Here is a 25,175-nt window from a genome sequence, read left to right on the forward strand (position 1 = left end):
TCCACATATTATCTCAGTGAATTCCCAGAATAATTTATACAGTAGGAGTATCCACACTGATTCAACATGTACACACTGAGGACCTTTCATCCAGCACATGTGGAGGCTCCTCGAGGGGACTCGGAGTGAAGACAGACTTGGTCTCTGCCCCCTCAGGTCTTACAGTCAAGCTCCAGTTGAAGTGTGGTCATTACTACAGTAAATGAAGCACAGCCCATTTATCTCTGCCTCAGGGGATCAAGAGGAAGTTTCTAGAGTAGGAGACATTTCAATCAGGGCTTGGGGAGCCCGCCAAAGAGAATGAGGGCACGTCCCACATGGAGCAAAGGCATCTGAGTTCATGGCCCCGCTGGGGATTGGCAGGCATGAGTTGCAGCTGCAGGACAATAAGCATAGGGGAGTGAGTGGAGAAACCCAGGTGGGGCCAGACCACGTGAGGCACTGATGGGTTCCATCAGGGTGGCCATGGGCTCCATACTCCACAGAAGGCTGTTCAGATGGGGAAGCAGGTGGTGAGGGTTCCATTTGGGGGGCATCATTGACAACCACGTGGAAGAGAGAAATGCCCAGAATCAGGGAGGCCACTAAAAGTCTATCTCAGTCATCCAGGCGAAAAGGCTGGCAGGTGCAGAGCTCAGCAGCCCTATGCTGGCAGGCGGTCAAGTCTGGTGGTCAAGAATATGAGTCCTGAAGTCACAGTGCCTAGTTTCAAACCGCTGCTCCTCCATTCCCAGCTGGGCCACTCTGACTTCACAGTGCCAACTATCTGGCTCATTATAAGTCCTAACAATGGTTAAACTCCCAGGAGGTAGAGTGGGCACAGATTAGTTCCTGGGGAAAAGCAAGAGAAAAAGAAGTCTGATGACTGCAAAGCTTCTAGCTTGGGTATCCTTGGCTGGTGGTGAGTCCACTGACAAAGCTATGGAACACGAGAGGGCAAATAGAATGGAGGAAGGGAGATGACAGCGTCATGGGGTCCTGCTAACTTACAGCTAACACAAGTGGAGATGCTCATCAGGGATTTGGGCAGAAATCTAGAAATCAGCAGAGAGGTGGGATCAGGAGCTATATCTTTGGGAGGTGTTGGCATAAATGGTTGCTGGAGGCCTTGGGAGTAGATGAGATTACCCAAGGGGATCAGTAGAAAAAGAAGGCAAACAGGCTGGAGATGGGGCTGTAACATTTCAGATGTTTTAAGGTCAACTGTATATGCCCTGAGAAGTCCCTGTGTATACCACTAGGAAAACATTTGTAAGAGGCACAGAAATAGCACAGCATTAAGCCATAAGGGAGTGACTAACCTGAAAACGTGATGCTTTGCGGTAGGACGGTCAGAGGGGGCTCACAGATCAAAAGTCTGTAATCGCAGGTGTCTGAACTCTCAGGCTACATATACAATTCCCTAAGGAATGTCCTGCTTTATCTGCCTCCCGAATCTGTGTTGAAAGGTAGTAAACTGGGGTGATGGAGTACATCCTGGCAGAGGCTATGTGGGGAAAGCAGAGATCACTCTAGGAAAGAAAACGTCTTTTAAAAAACAACCCTGTCTGCCCCCACCAAAAGGAAGAAAGAAAAGAAAGAAAAAAATGAAGGAAAAAAGGAAAGGAAGGGAAGGAAAGAAGGGAGGGAGGAAGAGAGGGAGGGAGGGAAGGAGGGAAAGAAAAAAAAAGTGAGAGAGAGAGAAAGAAAACGAAAGAGAAAGGAAAACAAAGAGAAAAAGAAGAAAAGAAAGGGAAGGAAGGAAGGAAAGAGAAGGAGGGAAACAGGGAAAGAGGGGAACGAAGGAAGGAAGGAAGGAGGGAGGAGGGAGGGAGGGAAGGAAGGAGGGAGGGAGGGAGGGAAGCAGGACCCAGCCTGTTTCCCTGAATTCCCATTTATTAGCTGAGTAAGTGGCCAACATATCTTGGGACTTAGGATATTGCTCATCTGGTGAATATTTACTTAAAAATTGCCATACCAGGGGGTGAGGAGCACAGAACAAAGGGGAAATACCGTGGTTCTTTCCCTTAGGCAGTTTAACATCTACATAGTAAAGATTAAACAAACCCTAGGGTCAGCAAACATTTTTCCAAAGGGCCAAATGGTAAACATTTCACACGCTGAGGGTCATCACAGCTCTCTGTCACAACTACTCAACTCTGCCCTTGAAGCAGGAAAGCAGTTAGGACAATCCCAAAGGAAAAACTGCAGCTATGCACCAATAAAACTTTATCTACAAACACAGGCAGCTGTCTGGATTTTTCCCGTGGGCTACCATTTACTAATCCCTGAACCTCCAGAGGAGGATTGACCAATCCTCTGCCTGGCAGTTCCCAAGAGGCATCTCACACTCGGAAGTCACTAAAGTTAGGAAGAACACAGACCTCTTGCTAGAGCAGAAGGAAGAGAAAGAAATAAGGAATATCTGGACCTGTTGAGGATTCAGTGGGATAAAACGAATTGATGGCTCACTTTACAAAAATTTCCAGGTCTTCTCTGTCATTTTTCTCTGACTTTCAGTAAAATTTTAGAGACCGTGGAAAACCTGAGGTTCTTTCTGAAGACATCTCCTCTTAGAAACAAATTCCTAGCCGGCGCGGTGGCTCACGCCTGTAATCCCAGCACTTTGGGAGGCTGAGGCAGGCGGATCACTTGAGGTCTGGAGCTCAAGACCAGCCTGGCCAACATGTAGAAACCCTGTCTCTACTAAAAATATAAAAAATTAGCTGGGCGTGGGGGCGGGCACCTGTAGTCCCAGCTACTCAGGAGGCTGAGACAGGAGAATTGCTTGAACCCATGAGGCGGAGGTTGCAGTGAGCTGAGATCGCGCCACTGCACTCCAGCTTGGGCGACACAGTGAGACTCCATCTCAAACAAACAAACAGACAAACGAACAAGAAACAAATTCCTGCTTCTAGGTTTCGCAGAAAGGAAGGAGATTAACATTCTGCTTCCAAAGTTCTTCCCCTTCCCCTTCCCCCTCAACAACTGCAGTCCTCTCATGGAAGGCCAGACAAGCAGATGTATGTAACTGTCCACTTCTGCCCATATTGTTGGCTCTGCTACTCAGGAAAGAAGAAAAATCACGCTGGGTCTCCAGCTCCTCTGGAAGCATGAACCAGGATGCACATTCTCCCCTGGGACCACCTCAAAGGGATTGTGCCTCTTATAACCAACCTGGAAGGACTCACAGTTGAATGATGCTGACAATTCTTGCAGTAATTTCTTGCCCCGAACTGGGAAACTGAATGCCAGTAAGTGCATGCATTACCTACTGTCTGCCGTCACTTGGAGAGCTGCGCAAAGGATGACCAGGGCAGAGCTGTGGGAACTGCCATTTTCTTCTGCAGGAGGGCTCACTCAAGTCTGATATGCCTAAGAATGTAACGAACGACTTTGGAATTTTGAGCTTCTTCCTTAAGACCTGGATTTAGACCAATAATCCTCAAGGACTCTTGTTCAATAACAGTCCAGTTTCCTGGGAATGGTGAAGAAGGGTGTGAGGTGTTCAGGTCAAAGGCAGATAAAGTAGGAGGAAAGGAAGAGAAGGAGGGAAAGAAAGGAAAGGAAAAAAGGACAGACAAGACAATGGCCTGGGCCAGGGAGCACTTCAAACCACAAAGAAGTGACTAGATTGCTGTTTTTCTTTCTGCTTCATCCCAGAATGTCTCTCATTACCATTAGTGGCAAAAACCGCAATTACTTTTGCACCAACCTAAATAACCTGTACCCAAGGCAATGAAATTTCCCAATGTCCTGGAGTTCTAAAATCATTTTTAATATACAGTCAGAAGGACTTGGATCAATTCAGTGTGAAAATAACATAAAACAGAGCGTCCCCCAGGTCCGCTGGATGATAAACCACTATGCAAAAATAGAAAATATCAGAAGTAGGATTTTAGACAGAAAACAAATTTCACAAAATACAGCATGTATTTAAAATAAATAAAAATATTATTAATCAGAACCGAGCATGGTGGTCAGCACCTATAGTCCCAGCTACTCAGGAGGCTGAGGCAGGAGGATTGCTTGAGCCTAGGAGTTCAAGTCTAGCCTCAGCAACATAGCAAGACCCTATCTCTTAAAAATATATATGAACAAATAAAAATAAGAACCACATCATCTTGAGATCTTTGTATTGGCCAGATGCCACGTGAGGTGCTTTCTATAAATAGTCTGTGAAAACATCTCAGGAGTTCTCTGAGGTGGGAACTGTCACCATCCTATTCTCCAAGTCAGGAACCAGTGGGATGTGTGAGGTGGACTCCAGTGGGATGTGTGAGGTGGACTCCAGTGGGATGTGTGAGGTGGACTTCGCCAGGAGTCCTGAGGTGGGCATACAGGAGGCAGGGCTTGAGCCCAGGCTGTACCCACACCACAAAATCAGCAGCCTTGGCAGCAGCTCCACATGTCTACCAGACCACACACTTTACCCCCATGTTCTTTGTAACTCCATAAGGAAGGGACTAGGCTTTTCCAACCCTCATTTTGCAGATGAGGAAACTGAGTTTCAAAGTGGCCCTGACAAACCCCAAGGTCTCTCAAGGCTGGCAGGGGCAGAGCTAGAATTCCAGCACAAATATTGTGGTCCGGAGGCCTGCATGTGATAGGCTCTCTCCTTCCAGGGGGTCCTCCCTGAGTCCCTAACCTTTATGCCACCATTTCTCAAACGAGCCAAGCTGGTCCTTGAGCCAACCTGGGGCGGCTTTGCTGACCCCTCACAGCTTCCGCAGAAGGGCAGTGTCTCTGGGGATGCCTGCTGGGGACAAGTCACTGCCTCCCTCTTTCTTTAATGCCAACAGCTCTCGAACCCCCACATGCAGGAGGAGAGCTGCCCTGACTCCACTGCTGGCTCCACTCCTTTCCCACATGGATAAAACCTGAGGTTAGAAAACACCGCTCAGAAGTGACTCATTCCTGACTTCCCTGCCAAAAACAACACCCATTTACGTAACTTGCTCACACACCAATCTTTTCCTCCTCCTCAGGGTGACTGCCCTGTCAAACCAAGGCTGATCTTCCTCACAAACTGGCCTTCCGTTTCCAGCAGAGGCAAATCAAATTGCCCTTTCCGCCCTCATCTCTTTGCTAACTGGGGTCAGAGATAGCCCAGCCAACGTGTCCCTCCCACACTGTGTTGCGGGACTTCTGGAAGGGATGTGAGATTTCCTATCTAACACTGGTTCTTGGGCTGATTTCTTAAGCCAACCTCAAAAAAAAAAAAAAAAAAAAAAAAAGAGTGTGGTGTAGGAAAGGCCTCATGAACCAGGGATCACTCTCTCTGCTGAATTTGCAGGCCAGTTTCCTGACGGAGCACTTCTCACATTTTCCATCTCTAGCTGCTTACGTGCAGAAAAGAAAACCCTTTTCGGGTGTGTCTGTAGACTAGACTTTGGCATAGGAATAGACGTGGGCAGCCATTTGATACATAAAATTCCTGGTGCTTCTGAAACCAGAAGCAATTAGTCCAAAAAAATGTTTAACTATCTATCCCCATAATGTGCTAGGAGGTTCTCTATGGTCATGTCAGCATATATATCCCAAAACATCTGTATTGGCTTAAAAAAACAAAAATAAAAAACGAGGTATGTCCAAAGATAGCCTGTCCTCCTCTTCATTCCAGGTAAGGACAGCCCCTGTCCTTCTGTAAGGAAGAGGAAGCGAAGGGAACTTCCCCCAGGCGCTGGTGGGAACATCTTAGGAGGAAGGAACATAGAAATTGGCAAGGACTCGAAGGACGGATATGAAAGTGCCGTGAGCCCTGCTGAGCCCCGTGTGTGCCAAAAATTAATTCATAAGCAAATGCTTATTTTATAGTTTCCCACTTGCTACAAAACATCAAGCCACAAGGAAATATTTCTTCTGGGGGCTGGCAGGAAGCGGGTGGCACCAGAGTGGGGAGAAAGAAAGCAGGAAGTTCTCTTCAAGACAAGCGTGATCCTATCACCTGACAACGTGTCACCCGTTTCTGGAAAATCCATGGGCTGTGGTACTGTCTCCTTGTTCCCATAAGCAGAGGGTTCAATGTGAAGCCTGCTCTGATGGCAGCCAGGTAGGAGAAGTCTGGGAGTCACGATTTACCCTCAGATGTTATCACAATTGCAGGAGCCGGGGCAGGAAGAAAAGATGCTGGGAGACTTGGGGACACCACCCCTGGGAGTCCATTATGCCAGACTGGGAAGTAACCTGTATTTGGCTTCCAGGCATTTCAGGGCTTTAGGTGATGATGTGATGGATGACAGGGTTTCATAATAAGGGAGCAAACCCTCCATGAGAGTGCCTAGCAAGCATTGTATGTCATTATTTGTGGATTCCCATAAATTGAATCCTCTAGGGTCTGGACAATGAAATCTAGAATTTCTGGAGTGCTGTGATTCCCAGTGAGCTTATCCTAAGGCAGGACTGAATTTTCTTACAACATCCAAAAGGAGAAAGACAAGAGTCGACACTTTTGCAAAGAAGGGATTTAGTATCCAGGGAGATCCAAACTCCTCAACTGCAGAGACAATGGTGTCTCCCTTTCCTGCAGCTGTAGCATCCAGCTTGGGGGCCTGGCTGACCCATGGTAGGTGCTCAATCGATTATAATGCGGGTGGTGGTGAGGGAGCCAGTCCCCAAAGGTGGTCCCCAACAATTCTCTCTTTTTATACATATACCCTCCTCACAATAAGAGGTGGAGTTTCTCTCCCTGCCTTTGAAATGGGGCTGGCCTTGTATCTGGCTTTGACCAATAGAATGTGGTAGAAGTGATATTCTAGGAATTCTAAACCCAGGCTTTGAAAAGGCTAGTAGCTTCCACTTCCTGCTTCTTGAAATACTGCTTCTCAGAACCTAGTCACCATGTTCTAAGAAGCCCAAACCACACAGAGAACCAAGGCACTCCAGGCAGTACCCCCAGCTGAGCTCTCAGCAAAGGACTAGCACCAACGGCCACAGTCATACAAGTGACCATGTAAGCTGTTCTAAGACCAGTCAACCCGCTGATGGTTGCAGACCCAGCCAAGATCACACAGAACAAAAGAACCACCCAGCTGAGCCCAAGCTCACAGAATCATGCTAGGCACCAAAATGGCCATTGCTTTAGGCTATTAAATTTTTAGGTGGTTAGTTATTCAGTGACAGATAACTACAGGTGGAGGTGGGACAGACAAGAGGTACAGGATATTTTATCATGGGTTTTGTCCAGCTGTGGAACTCTGAGTAAGTCATAACCTCCTTGAGTTTCTGTTTCCTTGAGCCACTGTGCCCAGCTTTCCCTAAATATTTTAAATCTGCAGTTGGTTGAATCCACAGATGCAGAACCGACAAACATAGAGGGCAGACTGTATACATTTCTGGAACTGTGTAGGCCTGCCTGCTTCCCTGCAACTCCCCTTTCTACCACCTGTCATCAGGAAACATGGATCTCAAGAAGGCCAGCTGACCACAGACCCATTTCCCTTCCTGAGGCCCTCCATGGCGCACTGAACAGGAAGTGACCGTGCTCCATCAGCTCCGGCAAGAACCTACCATGTCTTCAGTGGAGCAAAGCATCTCAGCAATCATTAATTGCCGCATTGCGGTCTTAGCCCAAGTCAGGCTCACTTCCCAGCTGGCCACTTACTACTCTGAACCAACTTCTCAACAGCAAGACGAAACTCTGAATCACTCCCCCTGGGGCTTCAAGGTTCCTGTCCTTAACTGGCCCCAGACACAACCCTAGTTCCACATCATTTTCTCCAGAGAAAGAGAAGCTTGGGGCCAAGGGGCTCTGACAAGTCAAGTCTAGGCTAGAAGACATTTTCCTGGAACCATCAGCCTCCTATGAGACACTGGGTTAGACTGGGCCTCCCAGGGGTCACAGAAGCGGGGAGGCGAAAACAGCATGTGCGTGCGGCCACACCCGCACCCTTCCATCCTGGCATGGGTCCACAGGCCCCCACACCACCCCTGAGTACCCCCAAGAGAAAACAGCCCTGCTCCACACGTGGCTGAACTGCTGTAACTCCATCATGGCATTTCATCTAGAGCCTGGGTGTATGAGTAATAAATGTGTGAAAACATGAAACTAATATTAATAATTACCTTACAAGATAAAGAACTTGAAGGAAAAACAGCTTCTGTGTGCCTGGCTGTCACCATCAGGGTGCTCCATGAAAAACATGGCATCTCACCAGAGCCACAGACATCATCTCCCCAGGAGCCTCAGTGCTGGCGGCCCTCAGCCCCACCAGCCACTATACTTCATTGCTAGTCCTTAATTAATGGTGCCTTTGTGCACCTGGTCATCCCGATGCCAAGCCCAGAGCCTAATGGGACCTCTGACTTCTCTTCCACGTCTAATCAGATGCCATTTCAGCCAACATTTACCAAGTATCAGCAGGTCCGGGCCTGGGCCTGGTGCAGGGAGTGACAGGGTCTCTGTTCGTGATATCCTGTCCCTCACCCCCACCCCTTTAGTCCCAGCAAGGTTCAGACTCTCATTCCCTGCCCTCATTTCTTTTATTTGTTGATTGACATATAACATAGGTACAGTAAAGCACACCAATTTTAAGCATATGGCTAACTGAGTTGTTGTTTTTTTTCTTTTTTAAACTTTTATTTTAAATTCAGGGGTGCAATTGCAGGTTACATAAGTAAGCTTGTGTCACGGGTGTTTATCATATAGATTGCTTCACAACTCTGGTATTAAACCTAGTACCCATTAGTTATTTTTCCATCCTCTCCCTCCTCCCGACCTCCACCTTCCGAAAAGGCCCAGTGGGTGTTGTTCCACCTATAAGTGTCCATGTGTTCCTATCATTTAGCTCCCACTTATAACTGAGAACATGTGGTATTTGATTTTCTGTTCCTGTGTTATTTTGCTAAGGATAATGGTCTCCAGCTCCATCCGTGTCCCAGCAAAGGACATGATCATGGAGTTTTAAACATGTGCACACTCATGTAACCACTACCCAAACAAAGAGGTCGAATATGTTTCCAGCACCCAGAGAGCTCTCTTGTGCCATTATGAGAAAATATCCTCTCCCAAGATATGAACTCTTTTATCAGAGATTTAAGTTCAGGTTCTCATCAGCTCTTCCATAAATTACTGCCCATTAACTTTTTAATTCTTAGACTGCCTCCTTGGGACCCTGCTTTCCTCAGTTTACCTGTCCTATACTGCCAGGTGTATAGTCCTCCATTACAGCTCCAAAGCCCCTTGGAGGGCTGCACTGCTCCTGCATATGAACCCCAATCCCCATCCAAGGCCCTTCACTTCTACATAGCACTCCTTGGTCTGAAAGACCCAACCCCTGTTCTGGAAACCCAACTGCTGCTCTCACACCTCTGGGCCCTCTCTACCATGGAATATGACAAAGATTCCTTATGCTCCAGGTCCATGCCCAATTTCCCCCTTTCAGTCCCATGTCCATCCTTGACAGCCCATTTCATCCACAGACCTTCTGCAAACTCCCCAGAGAGATGCTGGTCCTTCTTCCTTGGTGGTTCCCCAGCATCACTTCTACTTCTTGGAGGGCACTAAATGTCATCCTTGAGACATAGCTTCCTATGTGCACATCCATGTATCCTTGTTAGAGGTTCAATTTCTTGAAGACTGAGATTCTGGGATTTTTCAAACTAGTAAAGCTTTAAAATTTGGGGAAGGGAAGGAATAACAACCTAGGGTTTCCAACTTCTAATTTGGCCAACAGAAAAAAAAATCTATCATCCATAATCAACACCATTTCATTAAAGAAGACACTGTGGCTAAGAATAAAGATTGGAGAGATATAATCTCAGAATAAAATGGCCAGGTCTTCAAACTGAATACATTGGTTTATGAAAAATTCACCACATTGTCCTCATTTTCCACACTTGACTATGCCTGGAGAAAATTCTCATAGACGAACTGGCTCCCATGTCTGGAAACCATTGCCCCATCATCGCCCCTGGTATAGCAGCGCATACACAGAAAGGGCTCAATGACTATTCAGTTCAACTGCTCTAATCACAGGAAATCATGTGGTTCTAAGACAAGGAGCATTTCAGCTCTGCTTCCTCCCAACACAGGAGCCCAGAACACAGCAGTGGCTGGGCAACATTCCATTGATGAGAAGGACTGCAGGACCCACCCACACACACATGACAAAATAAAAAGCAATCCCAACGTGTATGACTCGTGCCCACGTGACAACTTAGACAAGCAATGGGCCTTGCCATTGGCCCAGGTGCCTAACTCATTGTCGCAAATCCCAACCTGGTGCAACACATGATAATGAACTTCAAAAGTGTACGTTGGGGGAAGCGGGGATTGGAAGGCGAAAGAAAAGGGCCACCACAGTTGGCTGCACAGGTTGTGCCAAGGCACAAGGGTGCTGGCTGGAGGAGCAAGCAGGGACTGAAATTTCACCTGTGCTGCACCTGCCAAGCCAGGCACCCCAGCCTGGGGCACAGTGACTCACAGGAAGAAACGCCCTTTTCAAAGTTGCACAAAGAACCAAGACTTCATTAACCGAGACTCTGAATTTCAATTCAAGGCCAAGAATATGTCAGGTCAAATATATATATCAGGGTGAATTTTACGGTATGTGGATTATATCTCAGTAAAGCTTTTATCAAAATATATATGTGTGTGTATGTGTACACAAGTCTGTACACAGATACACGTCCAAAAAAAACTCTTATTCAGGGAGCTAACAAAGAAGGAAGAGTGCATGAAGGAGGTATTAAAAATATTTAAAGGGATCATATATAAAAGTTATGTTATTTATGTGTTATTAAAATTCATGTTCTAAGATGACTGTTGTGGAAGAAAAAATCATGAAAATTGTGTTTTTAAGGACATCTATAAAAAGTGAATTAGAAATAGAACTTGAGTTTTTATTATTAGTTTTAAATATATATCATACCTACCTTTCAAAAAGTCATCTATTCATTTCTGACTAACATAGCCTGATATCTCTATTATTTCAAATTGATTTGGCTTTATTAAACTTCCAGTTAAAAGGTAGGGAAATTTCTCATAAGCAACAGCTGTGGTATCTATAGATACATAAAAGTTAAATCTTCTGAATAGCACACACAGTTAAAACTCTTTTGGTCATCTTGTGATGAGATCCTCTACAATCCTGGAGAAAAACTGTAAATAAACTTCATGCAATCATTTATTCAACAAACATTTATGGAGTGCCCACTATGTCCTAGATCTTAGGCCAGTTTCCTTTGCATATTCTCAGCGTTTCATCAGTTTTCAAATGTAACTCATGTTCTGGAACCAAGTCTGATTTATGATGAAATGATCACAGCAGGATACTAGTAGAACTCATTTTTCAAAACAGAATTTTGTGCCCTCAGAATGAGCTGTCTCCCAAACAAGTCTTGGTACCACCCAGGCATCTGGCTCCCAGAACAGACTCTCCTCCTGCTCAGCAGAGATGCCACACCAGCAGCCAAGCTGCCTTCCTACCTGGATGGTGGTGTTGCCTCCTTCCAGAAGGGCAATGGCCAGGAGAATGCTTTCATGGAACACTCGGTCACTGGATGCGTTCATGATGAGGTCGATAACTAGATTGGAAGCCCCCTCCTTGTCAAGGTGACACTGAACCTCGGCCAGACTCATCTCACCCCTGCTCATAGAGCTGGATCCGGAACCTCCCCCTAAGATGAAATATTGTTTTTACTAAGCACAATCAGAACAGCTAACGTTTGCTGCATACTTACTACGCACCAACACTTTATGCACTAAATGCTTTACCCATGTTCATCTCTTTTAACCCTTTTAACCCCACAAGGAAAATACTGATTATTAACACAGAGCGATGAAGGTGCTTGCCCAAGGACACCCAGCTTGTCAGCAGCAGAGATGGTGTTTGAATTCAGACAGGTAAGATGAAAAAAGAATGATACATTTCCAGCAAGGGACCTAAAGCCAGCCAGCAAAGACTCTCCCTTACATTAAAACACAATTACTTGTGGCAGAGTTCAGCACTGGTTTCAGAAACAAACCAAAGTCAAACACTTCTTAGAACACTTTCAAGGAAGCTTAGCCTATAGTGATCACTTTAGCTCTCTTTTCAACAAGCCCACTCTAACCCCCAACTTACTCTTTTACATAATTTATCTGTTTACTCATTCAACAAATGTTTGCTCACTGCTTGGCATGGAGCCAAGAGCTGGGGATGGGGGAGTGAACAAAACAAAGTTCCTGTTCTCACTGCACTTCAGAGGAGATGAATATACTTAAGAGAGGACCTATGCCATTTAGAATGGATTCTGACTGTGTTTGGAAGGTACATATTTAAGGACTTGCCTTGTATTACTATTGGCAATAACCAAACCATGAACGCACATGGAGAAATGGGCTGATCAGCTTCAAAAAGCAGAAAATTGTCTATCTGTCCTTTCATGCAGAACTCAATTCCAATGTCACCTCCTTTATGCTGCTTGTCCTTGACTTGTCCTTATATCTATAGCACAAGGTAGAAATTGGGTTGCACATTCTCTCTGCTACAGCTTCTCAGAGCAGAGTCTGTCTTGCATTTCCAAATCCCTGTCATGATGCCTCCCCAAGGGCTTCACATAATTGTTAAATGACCTCACTACAGAAAGTAAAGAGAATGGTTTTGAGAGATTATGTGAAGAACCTCTGCATCGATTTTTGGATTTGAAAGGCCAAGTTCCCATCTCTAGGATGCCTTGAGAACTGCATCTTCACTGAAGCCAGCATAGCTCCATGAACTGGGCAGCTATGCTTCCAGTTTTCATTTAGTGAGAAGTCCAAGCTTCCTCCTTAGCATGTGCTAGGACAAATTAAGTGTACACTGAGTATTTCTGTGCTATACATGGAACCCACCAAGGATCTGAAGCTGCCCCACAGTCATCACCATAAGACAGGAAATCAGGCAACTCACATCTGCGCCTTGAGCACTGCCTAAAAACACAAACTAGGTAAGACTCACCTTTGAGTTCCATGTTTTTGTATCTTTTACCTGTAATTGTGCTTAAACTGATTTAAAGTAAGCACTTCTGTACAGGGATTTTTTTTGTAAACTCCCATAGGAGTTTGTGGATGTACACAGCATGGGCATTAGAATTAGATATACCAGGCTGAAATTACAGACCAGCCACTAACAAGCTTCCATTTCCTCTGTGGAACTGGGATAGACTGTACCTATCATATAATGAGTAGCTGGGAGGAGAAAATGAGACAAAGAATGCAATGCACTTAGGAAAGCCCCTGGCATTCAGTAAATGTATAATAAATGGCAGCTTTCACTATCCTGGGTGCCAATATCCTCATCATTTTATGGAAAGACAAGAGTCCTAACAACCACGGGACAAAGTGCAATAAAATCAAATCCCTCAAATCGTTCAAATATCACCAAGATGGTCACTGCATGGGAAGGAGGAGCAAAAGGCTTAGCCACCATCTAGTTGCAGGGAAATGCTAGTCTGCAGGAAAATATGTTTAGACATCAATTTGATGGTAGACCAAAGACAAAACAAGTTGCTAAAAAATATACTTGCAACACAAATTCATCTGTTGTTAGCATTTCAACCTGTTAGGAGGAAACATGCAGCTATCATAGAACATACTTGATTCACACATGAAGCTAATTACACCACAAAGCATACCTCCTCCCCCGGGCTTGCTGGGTCCTCCTGGTGACAGTGGGCCATTGCCAAAGCTGGTAAGGCTCTCTCTTCTTCCCGAAGGTCTGATGTTTCCATAGTAACGGTTGACCAGAATTTGCCTGAGCGCCTCACCCTTAATTCAAACAGGATAATAAAATCAGGTTCTGCATTTAATGCATAACTGAGTGATGAATATTCAAAACACACAGGGGTACTCAGTTATAATTGGCCCAGTTTCACTTGGCGAAAAAATAAATTATTAATAGAAGCATTTAGAAACTCTGAAGTTAACTTCAATATTTTCTCAGAAAACCAGATGTTTTTTAAAAACTGGTAGCAATCTAAAATATTGACTGAAGTACCCTCTCACACAAAGATAAGACAGAACAGTAATTTTGAAGGACAACTAACAATAACAAACAAAAATCCCTTTGGGGTAAGTTGATAAAATTAAGACAAATTGAAAATGCTTACAGGTCAGCTTCCACATAGCAATATAAAAATGTTATTTCAAGCACAAGGTTTATTCCCAAGGTCCGAAAAAATATTAAGATATCAGAGCAATAGAGTAAGATGATACAATAAGCCAAGAGTAAGCCTTTCTTACAAAAATAGTCAATGGGCCAAATGGTTAAAAAAAACCAAAAGACAAACAAAAACAATAACAAAAACCCATAATGCTATAGGAAATAAATTAGTGGACATGAGTGGCAGATATCAAATATATAAAAAAACCCAACATAGATAAAATGGCATTTTGTGTGGAATCTTCTTTAAGACAATACAGGAGAGAAGGGGAAGCAGCGAGGGATATAAGTGAGACAAGAGTGGGCATGAGTTGACAGTTGCTGTTGAAGCGGAGTTATGAATAGGGGTTTCAAAACCTTTCTGACTCCTTTTATATACATTTCAACCTTTCTGTAATAAAATTTTTTAAAAATATAAATATCAAAGAGTCCTGAACAGGGATATAGTAACTCTTTGTTATTACTCTAACCAAAAAAAAATCTCCATTGTTCAGTAATACTGGGGGATACTGGCAAGCCAGTAACCAGAGGCAGCATGCATTCTGCATTCTCAGCTCTACACTTTCAGCCGCGCTCCTAAGGGGCCCCAAGACCACCTCCTAATTTGAAGGTTCTAAAAGTCAAAGGCTGTGTAAATATTCCCTGGACTCCTTTCCAGAATCAAAGTAGCAAGTCATGGAGTTCCTCTGGTGCATCATCAAGAGAGGTGAGGGAGAAGAAGTCTGGCCGAGAGGAAAGGTGTTGAAATCTAGCAGGTCTCTGAAACAGAGACTCCAGAGTTCTTTTGAAGAGACCTGCAACTGAACCATGAGTCAGTAGAATTTAAAATGATTTGTTAATAAGCTCCGAGAATAGGTCTGGAGATTTCAAGTGAGGCATTTGCAAAACAAGATGAGAGGGAGCAGACTGAAGCAGGGACCCTGGGAAATGCGAGGCACCCTGGGAGAAGTGGGGGACCAAGGAAGAAAGGAGATAGGCAGGAAACTCTTGGCTCCTGTCAATCATCAAAACCACCGAAAGTCCCAGAAAGGGTTTATCTACTCTGTTAATTCATGCTGCTAATTAAAGATTCCAGGGACAGATTGGGATGGGATAAACAGGGGAGACGGGAGGGGACTGATTTTTAAATGAATGCGCAGAAAACAAAAAAATCCCAAATTTCCTCTCTCCATTCCACCCACAAATATGTCTCTCTTCATAGTTCGGCAAAGGAGGGTAACTTCTATCAGCTCATGAAACTCATTTCCCACTGGACCAACTGTAAATTCAAAATTCCAAGAGTACTTCAAATGGGTAAGTTACTTGTGGTATTTTAAATACTTTTTAAATAAACTGCTCACAGGTGGGGAAGAAAGTTTCAGTGCAAGATTCTTTAATGACTTAGAAGACCCCATTCCGGAACAAAGATACAACTTTACTGGTATTCCAGTCTCAGGCACCAGTGTAAACACATCAGCACTCTCTGAAGAAGTCACTGGGAACACAGTGATTTAAAAAGGCTGACCTCATAAGAGAAGCACAAGTTTGAAAGCTACATTCAAGAAAGCCTATGAAGAAAGAATTGAGGGAAAGAAAAGGTTGTCTCCATGTTGAATATGATAGATTAAATATGATTTTCCTTTTTAAATATTATAATGCATCTATTTGATTTTCTTTCAATATGACACAGACTTTGAGTTCCAGCAACAGGAGTGATTGGCAGCTGACCATCCTGAGTCTCTAACTGGATCCCCTTTGGCACTGTGAGAACATTGTTTGAGCGCTAGATGGCTGGGCTGAGACCCGTAAGCTGCAGTCAGGGAAGACAGCTAACGTAGCCATCGCAACAGGAATCTGAAAGAGCAGAGGGTTGACTGGTCAAGTCAAAGGCAGTATGGTTGTGACCAGTCAACAAACACACATCTCTTAAGGAGGTCTCAACTGGAGCCTGTGTACCACAATTCCACTTGGAGCTAGAGTGACTTGCTTAGATTTTCAATTTCTGGTGGTGGCTTTTTTTATCCCCCCCTTCGTGTTTTTGAGGGTGAACAGCAAGACCCTGGTCAGTCTGCAATCAAGCAAGCAGGAGGTAATGAAAGGAGCACGTGGACGCCAGGAACAGGAACTCCACATTTATGCAGCCTGGATGCCAAACTCAAGTTACAAAGGGATCTCACATTACCATTTTGTCTCTCCTTCAACAGAAAAACCCTAGCAGTTACCATAGCAACTGATGCATCAAATGGTACATTTTCCCCCATAAGAGAATATCATGAAATGTGCTCATTCTGGGGAAAACACACACACATACACACACACACACACACATTCCACCCCACAAACTTTTTTTTTTGCTTTTAATTATAAGGTTTTCGGCACATATTCATCTCACCTTCTCTATACACACACACACACACACACACACACACACACACACACACAATTAAACTGCAAGGAAGAAAAACCAGAGAGCAAGGTTTTTTGTTTTTTTTTTTAAATGAGATTCATTCCTTTTTTGAAAGAATAAAGACTGAGAATTATAGGTAAGAGGGGATAGAAAAGGAAAATGGATAAGAATTATTAAAAGTTATGCAAATCCCTAATGTGAAAACTTGGGTTCAAGGAAAATTCTGTTTGTCTGAGCCAGTGGTTTAATTTAAGAAAAATTAAAATCTGCAGAGAAAAGCCTTCCTAATCATCTTGATATAAATTACTCAACAGCACTAAGCTGTTCACAATGTACCAGGCTGAGAAATCTGATTGCAGAGAAGGAAAAAAAAAAAAATGACTTCTCAAATAACGTCACTTCTTCAGCTTTAACATTTGGCTGTGCAACTCTTTTTAAAAATAATACCAGTTTTTTTCCAGCAGTTTACACCTACAGTATGCAAACAAATATCAGATGTTTGTCTCAGTCAGAAATTCCCACACATTATTACCTAAGACTGAGAAAAGAAAAAGTCATTTGTAATAAGTGTCACATTAAAACAATGAAAATTGGTAGATTAGTGATGTGGAGTAATGAAACCAAGCTCCTACCTGGTCACTCTACCAATATGAGTTCCACTGATATGAATTGAACTAAATAAGCGAATGAACCGCGTGGGAAGAGAGCCAGTGTTGAACAAGGCACTAAGGGGTTAACATTGCCACACACAAAGGAGAGAGAGAACTGACCTTTCGGTTTCCCAGGTTCCAGCCACTTAAAAATCATGTGCTTCAGGCAAGATCACCCTCTCATGTGAGCTGTGAGCCTCTAACACCTTAGTCAGCATAAGGGTAGCGCCTGGATTTTAAAACACCTTCCTTCTCCTCTTGTTGTCTACAAAATCAACTCAATGTTTCAATCCACAAGGTATCTACAAGTTAATATCCCTTATCATATTCCAGCCACTGTGCTAAGTGCTTCATGTGCACAGCTCAGTGTCCTAAGGTATAGGGACCATTGTCACCCCCATTTTACAGAAGAAACTGAGGCACAGGGAGGTTAACTTGCTCAAAATCACACAGCTAGTACCTGGCAAAAGAAAACCCCAAAACTTGAACCTGTTTCTAATTACAAAGTTCACGGGCATAGGCAGCATTCAATACCAAGTCCTCTGAGAGGTTAGGATATGAGGGACAGCTATGTGCCTTTACCAGCTCCTCCTAGGACCTAGGACAATTCTAAAGGGCAGGTAAGGATGGAAAATATAAGAATGCAAGGTGCCTTGGGCCATGAAATGCAGGAGATACAGGAAGCTGGAGAAGAAAGGCTATAGCATCACGTCCTAAATTTGGATGAAATGCCAACCTCCTGGAGCTATTCTCTGGTCCTAGTCTGAGAAATCGCAAAGTTGATGTCTCTGTCAGAGCAAGAAAACAAAAGGGATTTGGGATGCAGTGGGACTGAGCAGGGGCCTGGGTGTGTGAGCAGAGTATAGGTGCATCTGGCTACCCATTTATCTCAGGCATCAGTTCTCCAAGACAGGGGGCAGGTGGGGATGGTTAATGGGTACCAAAAAGATAGTTACAAAAAATGAACAAGACCTGCTATTTCATAGCACAATAGGGTGACTATAGTCAACAATAATGTAACTGTACATTTCAAAGTAACTTAAAGAGTGTAATTGGATTGTTTGCAACTCAAAGGATAAATGCTTGAGGGGATGGATACCCCATTCTCCATGACGTATTTCATATTGTGTGCCTGTGTCAAAACATCTCATGTACCCCATAAATACATACGCCTACTGTGTAACCACAAAAATAAAAGAAAAATTCTCCTAGACACCGATGACCATAGTTCCAAGACAGTCTTCATAATGACAGGTCATTTTTGAACTCCATAACCTTAGACAAGATGTTGAACATCCCAGAGTCTCAAGGTCCTACTTGTGAAATGAAGATGAAGCCTGTGTCACCAGGACATCTGGTTATCTTCCCAAAAATGGGCAACATGAAAATCAGTGCTGTCAGCATGCTCATGGATATATACAATCTTCTAGAAATGGTTTGGCAAGGCACAATCAGCACCTTAAGAACAGATCTACCCCTTGGCCAAGGAATTCCTCTTCTAGGAATTTATTCAAAGATGCACACATTCATTCATTTCTTCATCAAAGGAAAACAGTGATGAACCACCTGTTAATTTGGGGAACTTCAGGCAGCTGTTAACTTTCAAAGATTTTCAAAACAAATGCTCAGATCCAGTATTAAATGACAAAACAGGGTACAAAAGTTGTATACCTAGAATAATCCCAATGACAATGCAAATGTGCCTGTGTCTGTTGGCACATGTGCTCATGTGTATAAAAAAATGGGTAGAAGGAAATATTAAAACATTAGTGGGGCTGGGCATGGTGACACACACCTGTAATCCCAGCATTTTGGGAGGCCAAGGCAAGAGGATTGCTTGAGCCCAGGAGTTTGAGACCCGCCTGGGGAACATAGCAAGACTCTGTCTCCACAAAAATAAAAAATAAAAGAAAACTAGCTGGGCGTGGTGCCTATGGTCCCAGCTACTCGGGAAGCTGAGGCAGGAGGATCTCTTGAGCCCAGGAGGTTGAGGCTGCAGTGAGCTGAGATTGCACCACTACATTCCAGCCTGAGCAACAGAGTGATATCTGTCTCTAAAAAACCACCCCAAATAACAAACAAAAACAGCGGCTCTTGTGGCTAGGTAATGTAATTATGAACTTTTTTCCATTTTTTTAAATTATAAATTATAATGGTCATCAGCCATTACAGTTTTTCTTTTTCTTTATCTTTTATATTTCACCTAAATAGAAAGCCACCACAGAAAAGAAAAAAGGACATGAAAAGCTTACTTAGTCATTATTTGGAGGCCAGCTGGTTACAGTGCTCTGATCAGGTAGACAATGGGCAGAACCACTATTTAGTTTCATTTATATACATGGCTGTGATTGCTCGAGTCAATTAATGCTTTAACAACATCAACAACAAAAGCTGTCTCTCAATCACAGTGTGTGGCTGATGGAGGTGTTATGGTCATTGATCATTAGCTCCCAATACCCAAGACTCAAGACTACGTACCCTTTTATGGTCTTCCAGCTGCCGCAGGGGTGGACTTGGTTCAAGCTCCTGCTAGGCATGCAGAAATTCCATTTTAATACAACACTAAGGAGACACTACCATCTGCAGCATCAGTCACATATAAAATACATTGAGAGTTCATATACAGACAAGAGTTACACAAAAGGAGAATAGGTCTGGATTTTTGTTTTTCCCCCGAATATCCATGCTTGATTACTTTAGATGCTGCTTAACGACTGTCCCATAACCCCAACCCTAGTGCACTGTTCAAAATGGGCAGACATATGGCTTTTTGGCCAACATAATTTATTGCAAAGATCATGAAAAAGTAGTTCTATATTATATGCTGTGACATTAACCCAAAAGGGGTTGTAATGCAAGACTCAATCAGGCAGGTCCTTATGATTCATACATGCATCATTGCACAGCACATGCATAAGGACATCAAGACACACGCTTCTGAGCTGACACAGATATGGGACCACGGCTTTCCCCACCCCACAAGTACACAAGTCTTGTAACAAAACTGTTAACAGAATGAGGAGCTCCGATTAGGATATTAAACACAGATCATTAGAAAACTTAGACACTGCAACTTAGCTATTCAATCATTTGTTCATGTTTCATTTTTAAGTCTTCTTTCAAATAAAGTACACTTCATTCTAGCTTGAACTACCGTGATTTTGGAATAGTTTCTGAAATTAAATTTTGATACTTGGAAATATGTCTCCCCAAAAAGCTTCTCTATGATCTTACAGACCTTAGTAAATGTTAGTCCCTCATTTAGTGAGTTTAGTTAGCAGCAAGGAGGATAGATTTTTTTTTTTTTAACTGCATCATAGGCTGGGCGCAGAGCCTCATGCCTGTAATCCCAGCACTTTCAGAGGCTGAGGCGGGCGGATCACCTGAGGTCAGGAGTTTGAGACCAGGCTGGCCAACATGGCAAAACGCCTTCTCTACTAAAAATACAAAAATTCGCTGAGCATTGTTGCACATGCCTGTAATCCCAGCTACTCGGGAGGCTGAGGCAGGAGAATCACTTGAACCCAGGAGGCAGAGGTTGCAGTGAGCCAAGGTTGTGCCACTGCACTCCAGCCTGGGTGACAACAAGACTTTGTCTCAAAAAATAAAAATATTTTTTAAAGTGCACTGTAAAATTACAAGTTTATTAGCAGCTTTTTCTACAATTATAAATATTCTTTATTATTGATTTATAATAACTTCAAAAGTGCATCATCTCTGCACAGGACCCAAAGTCAATTTTGTATAACAGCAGAAAGGTCTTAACATCCTCATGTCTCAGCTAAATGTCTCACGATTAAGATGGTTCTGAGTGAGAACTTTCAAAGAACCATGTCCTGGCACCCGGAGGACGCTCAGTTTGGATCCAGCTCCTCAGAACTTTCTACACTGAGAGCTACTTCCACGTCAGCAATGATCTGTTCCCAGCCAGCCTAGAGACCTCCCTCCTACCTCTACCACCGGGACAGACTTTTTGTTACAACAATTCAGACACCCAACCAGGACAACTGAGAGGCACCCATATTTGCTGGCACTGGCGCTACAAATATAGGCGGGCAACACACCTCGGTAGCGTTCTCAGAATCCGGAGCTGGAGGAAGCTAATTGGGAGTAAAACGAAGTACGTTAGTCATGGCACTTGCATCTCGTGGGCCACAGAGAAGTCCAGAGACCAACACTCAAGGACAAAACACGGGAGGAAGGATCAGAGATGAGGCAACCCTGCTGGATCACCTGCCGAAGTGGGCTTCAGCAATCAAGGTGACCAGATACCTTCAAATCAAACTGAATGTGGTTGTGCTGGAGGAGACAATTGACCTGCGATAGGGGAACACATTTAAGATAAGAAAGAAACAAAAAAGTCTACCACTAACCAAGAAGGAATGATGCTTTAAAACAAAGCAAGTGACAGGAAAGACCACAGCACATCCGTGTCTCAGTCCACGGAGACAGGGAAAGCAATAGTATGCGTGTCCACGGAGGCTCTCAGGGGAGCAAGGGTAGTGATGAAAGCAGGGGCCCAAGGCTTGGGAAAGCTCCACATGCCACATGTCTCCTGTGGGTTTAGGCTTTCTCCCATGTCTCTCCGTTATGCACATCCTGTCCTACAGCAGGGAAGAAGACCTAGGCTCCAGCTTGGGCTTAGGGGATGCAGTCTCCCTGCTCCAGTGTCTCTGGGAGAAACAAGGTTTCCTGCACTCAGGGTTACTTTGGAGATGAGTTTCCCACCCCATGCGTTTCCCTTGGGGGCTTCATGGTCTGGGTTTCCTGGCCCCATCCCAGCCATGCCACACAGATACCACCCTCCCCCTTGATTTAATAATTTCCAGCTCATGGATGAGCAACAAAAGGATGCCTCGAAAGGACATGCAGGTGAGGGGGAAGGGGTGAGAGGGCATGCAGGGGCTACACAAAGTTGTGTTTGGAGAAAAGCCCACCGCTCCATCTGCAGATAGTGCCGTGAATCTGCCCTCCAAAAGGACATGTGCCTGGAGCAGAGAAGAGATGTCAGATGGAACTGCCAGACCCCATCTGGGCATCTCGAGACCAAAGTCACACACCAGTGGTGTGACTAGTGTGAGGTGTACTCTGAGGCCACGGGACGAACCCGAGGCTCACGCTGCAACTGTGTGACCTTGGCCTCTAACAGAGCTCCAGCACACTCATCTCAGGGCCAGAAGGTGGCTGTCAGGGCTGGTGTTGAAAGCATGAGAGGAGTGACACTATGAAATCTGGTGGTGTCTTCGTCCAGCTCAACATTACCCTTTTGATAGTTTGATCCCCAAGAGGGAAGAAAGCCTCTTAATATAGGGCTGCTATATTATGTAATCTAATGATTTCTGTCTTTTGTCTATTTCCCAATAGAGAAAATGAAAGAAAGATCCAGGGGATTAAACTACTTCGGCAAAGACAACAAGGGTTGCTCACTCAATTCTGGACAGACGACCTTTCATGCATGAGTCCAACTCCACTAATCTCAGGGAGAAAACTTCCCTCTGAAGCATGCAGCCTCCTGCTCGGGGTGGGGAGGGACAGTGCTGGTGGTAGGAAGGACATGAGTGGGGAAGGAAAGTAAAAGCAGAGCACAGGTAAAGGTATTTTCAAAATGATAGAAAGATCACAATCCAAGAATGCATTTTTAACTCTACCCTTATATTCTGTATGCTAAAGAATTAAAACTGTGTAAACATTTTTGCTATCTTCCCTTAGTGCAAAAAAAAACATATGAGAAAACGCAGAATTAAAGCAATTTCCCATGCATTTTAGAGCAGACAGAGATATAGACAGAAGTACTATATTCTACTATTTGCATGGGCAACCCTCCCACTACAGCATCCTTTATACTGATCCAATATATCAGAACAAAAGGATTATAGGCATGGATTCACCATAGGAACGCACAGAGCTACCCTCTTACCCCTTTACCAATCAAAACAAAAGCAAAAGAAAATAAAGATGGAACTAGTGTGTCGTTTGTTTGAATTCTCTTCCCTGTGCTCTCTTTGTCCAGAGAAGCATCTTGAATTCTTTCAGAACAGAACTAGGTAGTATATATCTATTTCTTAATCACTAGGCAGGGATTATGTTTTATGATTGTACTGACACTCTATTTCCTCTGTTAAACTGCTGTCATGCTTGTTCTAAAATTAGTTTAATTAATTCTTAAAACAAAAATTAAATTTAAATTAATAACTGTCTTTTCCCTTGAAAATTTTATGAAGTCGTTTGAGAAAACAGAGGATGCTTTGCAGCTTCAAGAATCGTGTCTAACCAGAAAAACACTTTTAAATGTGATCCCTTTATGGAATAGATTGGAAAACCCCAGAGCACTGCATGAGCATCCTGTGACTATGGCTCATCCAGGGTTTCGCTCTGGCTTTCTGTGTGGCCCTGAGCCAGTCATTGAACCTCTCTGGGCATCCACTTCCTGACCTATTCAAGGAGGACAAAGCAAATATTCTTTTTTTGTGTGTTTGTTTGTTTTTGAGATGGAGTCTTGCTCTGTCTCCCAGGCTGAAGTGCAGTGGCATGATCTCGGCTCACTGCAACCTCTGCCTCCAGGGTTCAAGTGATTCTCCTGCCTCAGCCTCCTGAGTATCTGCAGGCATGCGCCACCACACCCAGCTAATTTTGTATTTTTAGTAGAGACATGGTTTCACCATGTGGGCCCGGCTGATCTCGAACTCCTGACCTCAAGTGATCCGCCTGCCTCGGGCTCCCAAAGTGCTGGGATTACAGGTGTGAGTCACCACGCATGGCTGCAAATATTCTTTAGGATTCCTTCTAGCTAAAATACTAATTAATCCTTGGTTTATCTTCAGTAAACTTCATTTCACAATATCTAGCTGGCAAGTTCCCTAAATAATCCAACCCGCTGGGACATAAAACATTTCCAGGCATGGAAGGGGCCAGGCCATACGTGGTATCTAAGTCGGTAAAACCACCCATAGCCTATACTAGCACTTCCTTCTATGAGGATGTTGGCTATGTTTCCTTGAGGATAAGATTATTTTACAGCAATAAGCTGTAATTTCAATAAATATAAGCATATTAATAGGATATGTATGTTCAAATAAGATCTGTATAAATACAATGTATAATACCCCAAGGAAAAGATAATGTTTAGTAAATGAATAAATGAAATTATATTTTTATTGTCACTTTTTTTACATGAAAGGTGAAGCCCTCATTGAACAGGTGTTCGGGGGAATATTTTGAGGGCATGGGCTCTCTGAAATTCCCATGTTCTGTATTCCTGCTTAGTCCCAGGACCAGTCACTACGTTCAGGCGCTGGCACCTCCAGTCATGGCCAATCTCACACACCAGCAGGTGACATAGTGATCTGATGTGGTCTGGTTTTGAACTTAGAAACCAACTAGTGCCCCCTACTGCCTCTTCATATTTACTCTGCGATCTTGTCTTCCCAGTGTTTTTAGACGAGGTGAGCAAAACCTAACTTAATAGAAAAATGACTCCCAATGAATGGCTTTGAAATAGAAATTCAAATTGCATCTCAAGTCACTGAATCTTAAGTGTCCTTCCTGGATGAGGCCACGAATCAGGCCCTCATTATGGTACCTTGGGTAGTAACTGAATATATGCATATACGACACTGATCTACTCACTTGCAACACCTAATGTACCTAGCATTTTATCAAGGGACAAATTTCTACTACAAATGAAGGAAATTATACTTTATCATTCTTAAATGAAAAGGAGCACACAGACTTCCTAAGGTGACTATTTCTGGTGTTTGCACAACAGCGCCCACGCACATCCATCCATCCGCTTCATGTGTGCCTATCACAGACCAGCACAGATCAAGGCCTGCAAATACCCTTTGTTTTCTACTGCCCTCAGCAGGAATCCCCATCCTACCCTGGGGCTTCTAGAATTTTCCTTTGAAATGGGATGTCTCTTTCTATGACTAACCTGATAGAAACCGAATGCAATTCAAAAAATGTAACTGTATCATAGATCTAGTTATCAGCAAATCAAAGACAATTTGTATCTCCAGCCCCTCGAATCAGTCTTCA

The 25,175-nt window shown here is 43.8% G+C and overlaps 1 protein-coding gene and 1 long non-coding RNA gene across 5 annotated transcripts in view; one reads left to right on the forward strand and one right to left on the reverse strand.

Moving 5' to 3' along the window:
- Positions 1-25,175, reverse strand: part of ITPR1 (inositol 1,4,5-trisphosphate receptor type 1) — a 354,448-nt gene that overhangs the window by 100,646 nt on the left and 228,627 nt on the right. For all 4 annotated transcript variants that reach the window (XM_024244292.3, XM_009238773.4, XM_024244293.3 and 1 more), the window contains 2 exons: positions 13,576-13,708; positions 11,408-11,598 (listed from right to left, as the gene is read on the reverse strand). In XM_024244292.3, coding sequence (XP_024100060.3) covers positions 11,408-11,598; positions 13,576-13,708 — 324 coding nt within the window. The remainder of the gene's footprint in view (positions 1-11,407; positions 11,599-13,575; positions 13,709-25,175) is intronic.
- LOC134760999 (uncharacterized) lies at positions 638-23,266 on the forward strand. The gene is made up of 3 exons (XR_010139177.1): positions 638-901; positions 15,304-15,395; positions 22,503-23,266. It is a non-coding gene; the product is annotated as an uncharacterized LOC134760999 (long non-coding RNA).

The sequence above is a fragment of the Pongo abelii genome, chromosome 2 (genome assembly GCF_028885655.2).
Source record: "Pongo abelii isolate AG06213 chromosome 2, NHGRI_mPonAbe1-v2.0_pri, whole genome shotgun sequence".
Classification (NCBI taxonomy): domain Eukaryota; kingdom Metazoa; phylum Chordata; class Mammalia; order Primates; family Hominidae; genus Pongo; species Pongo abelii.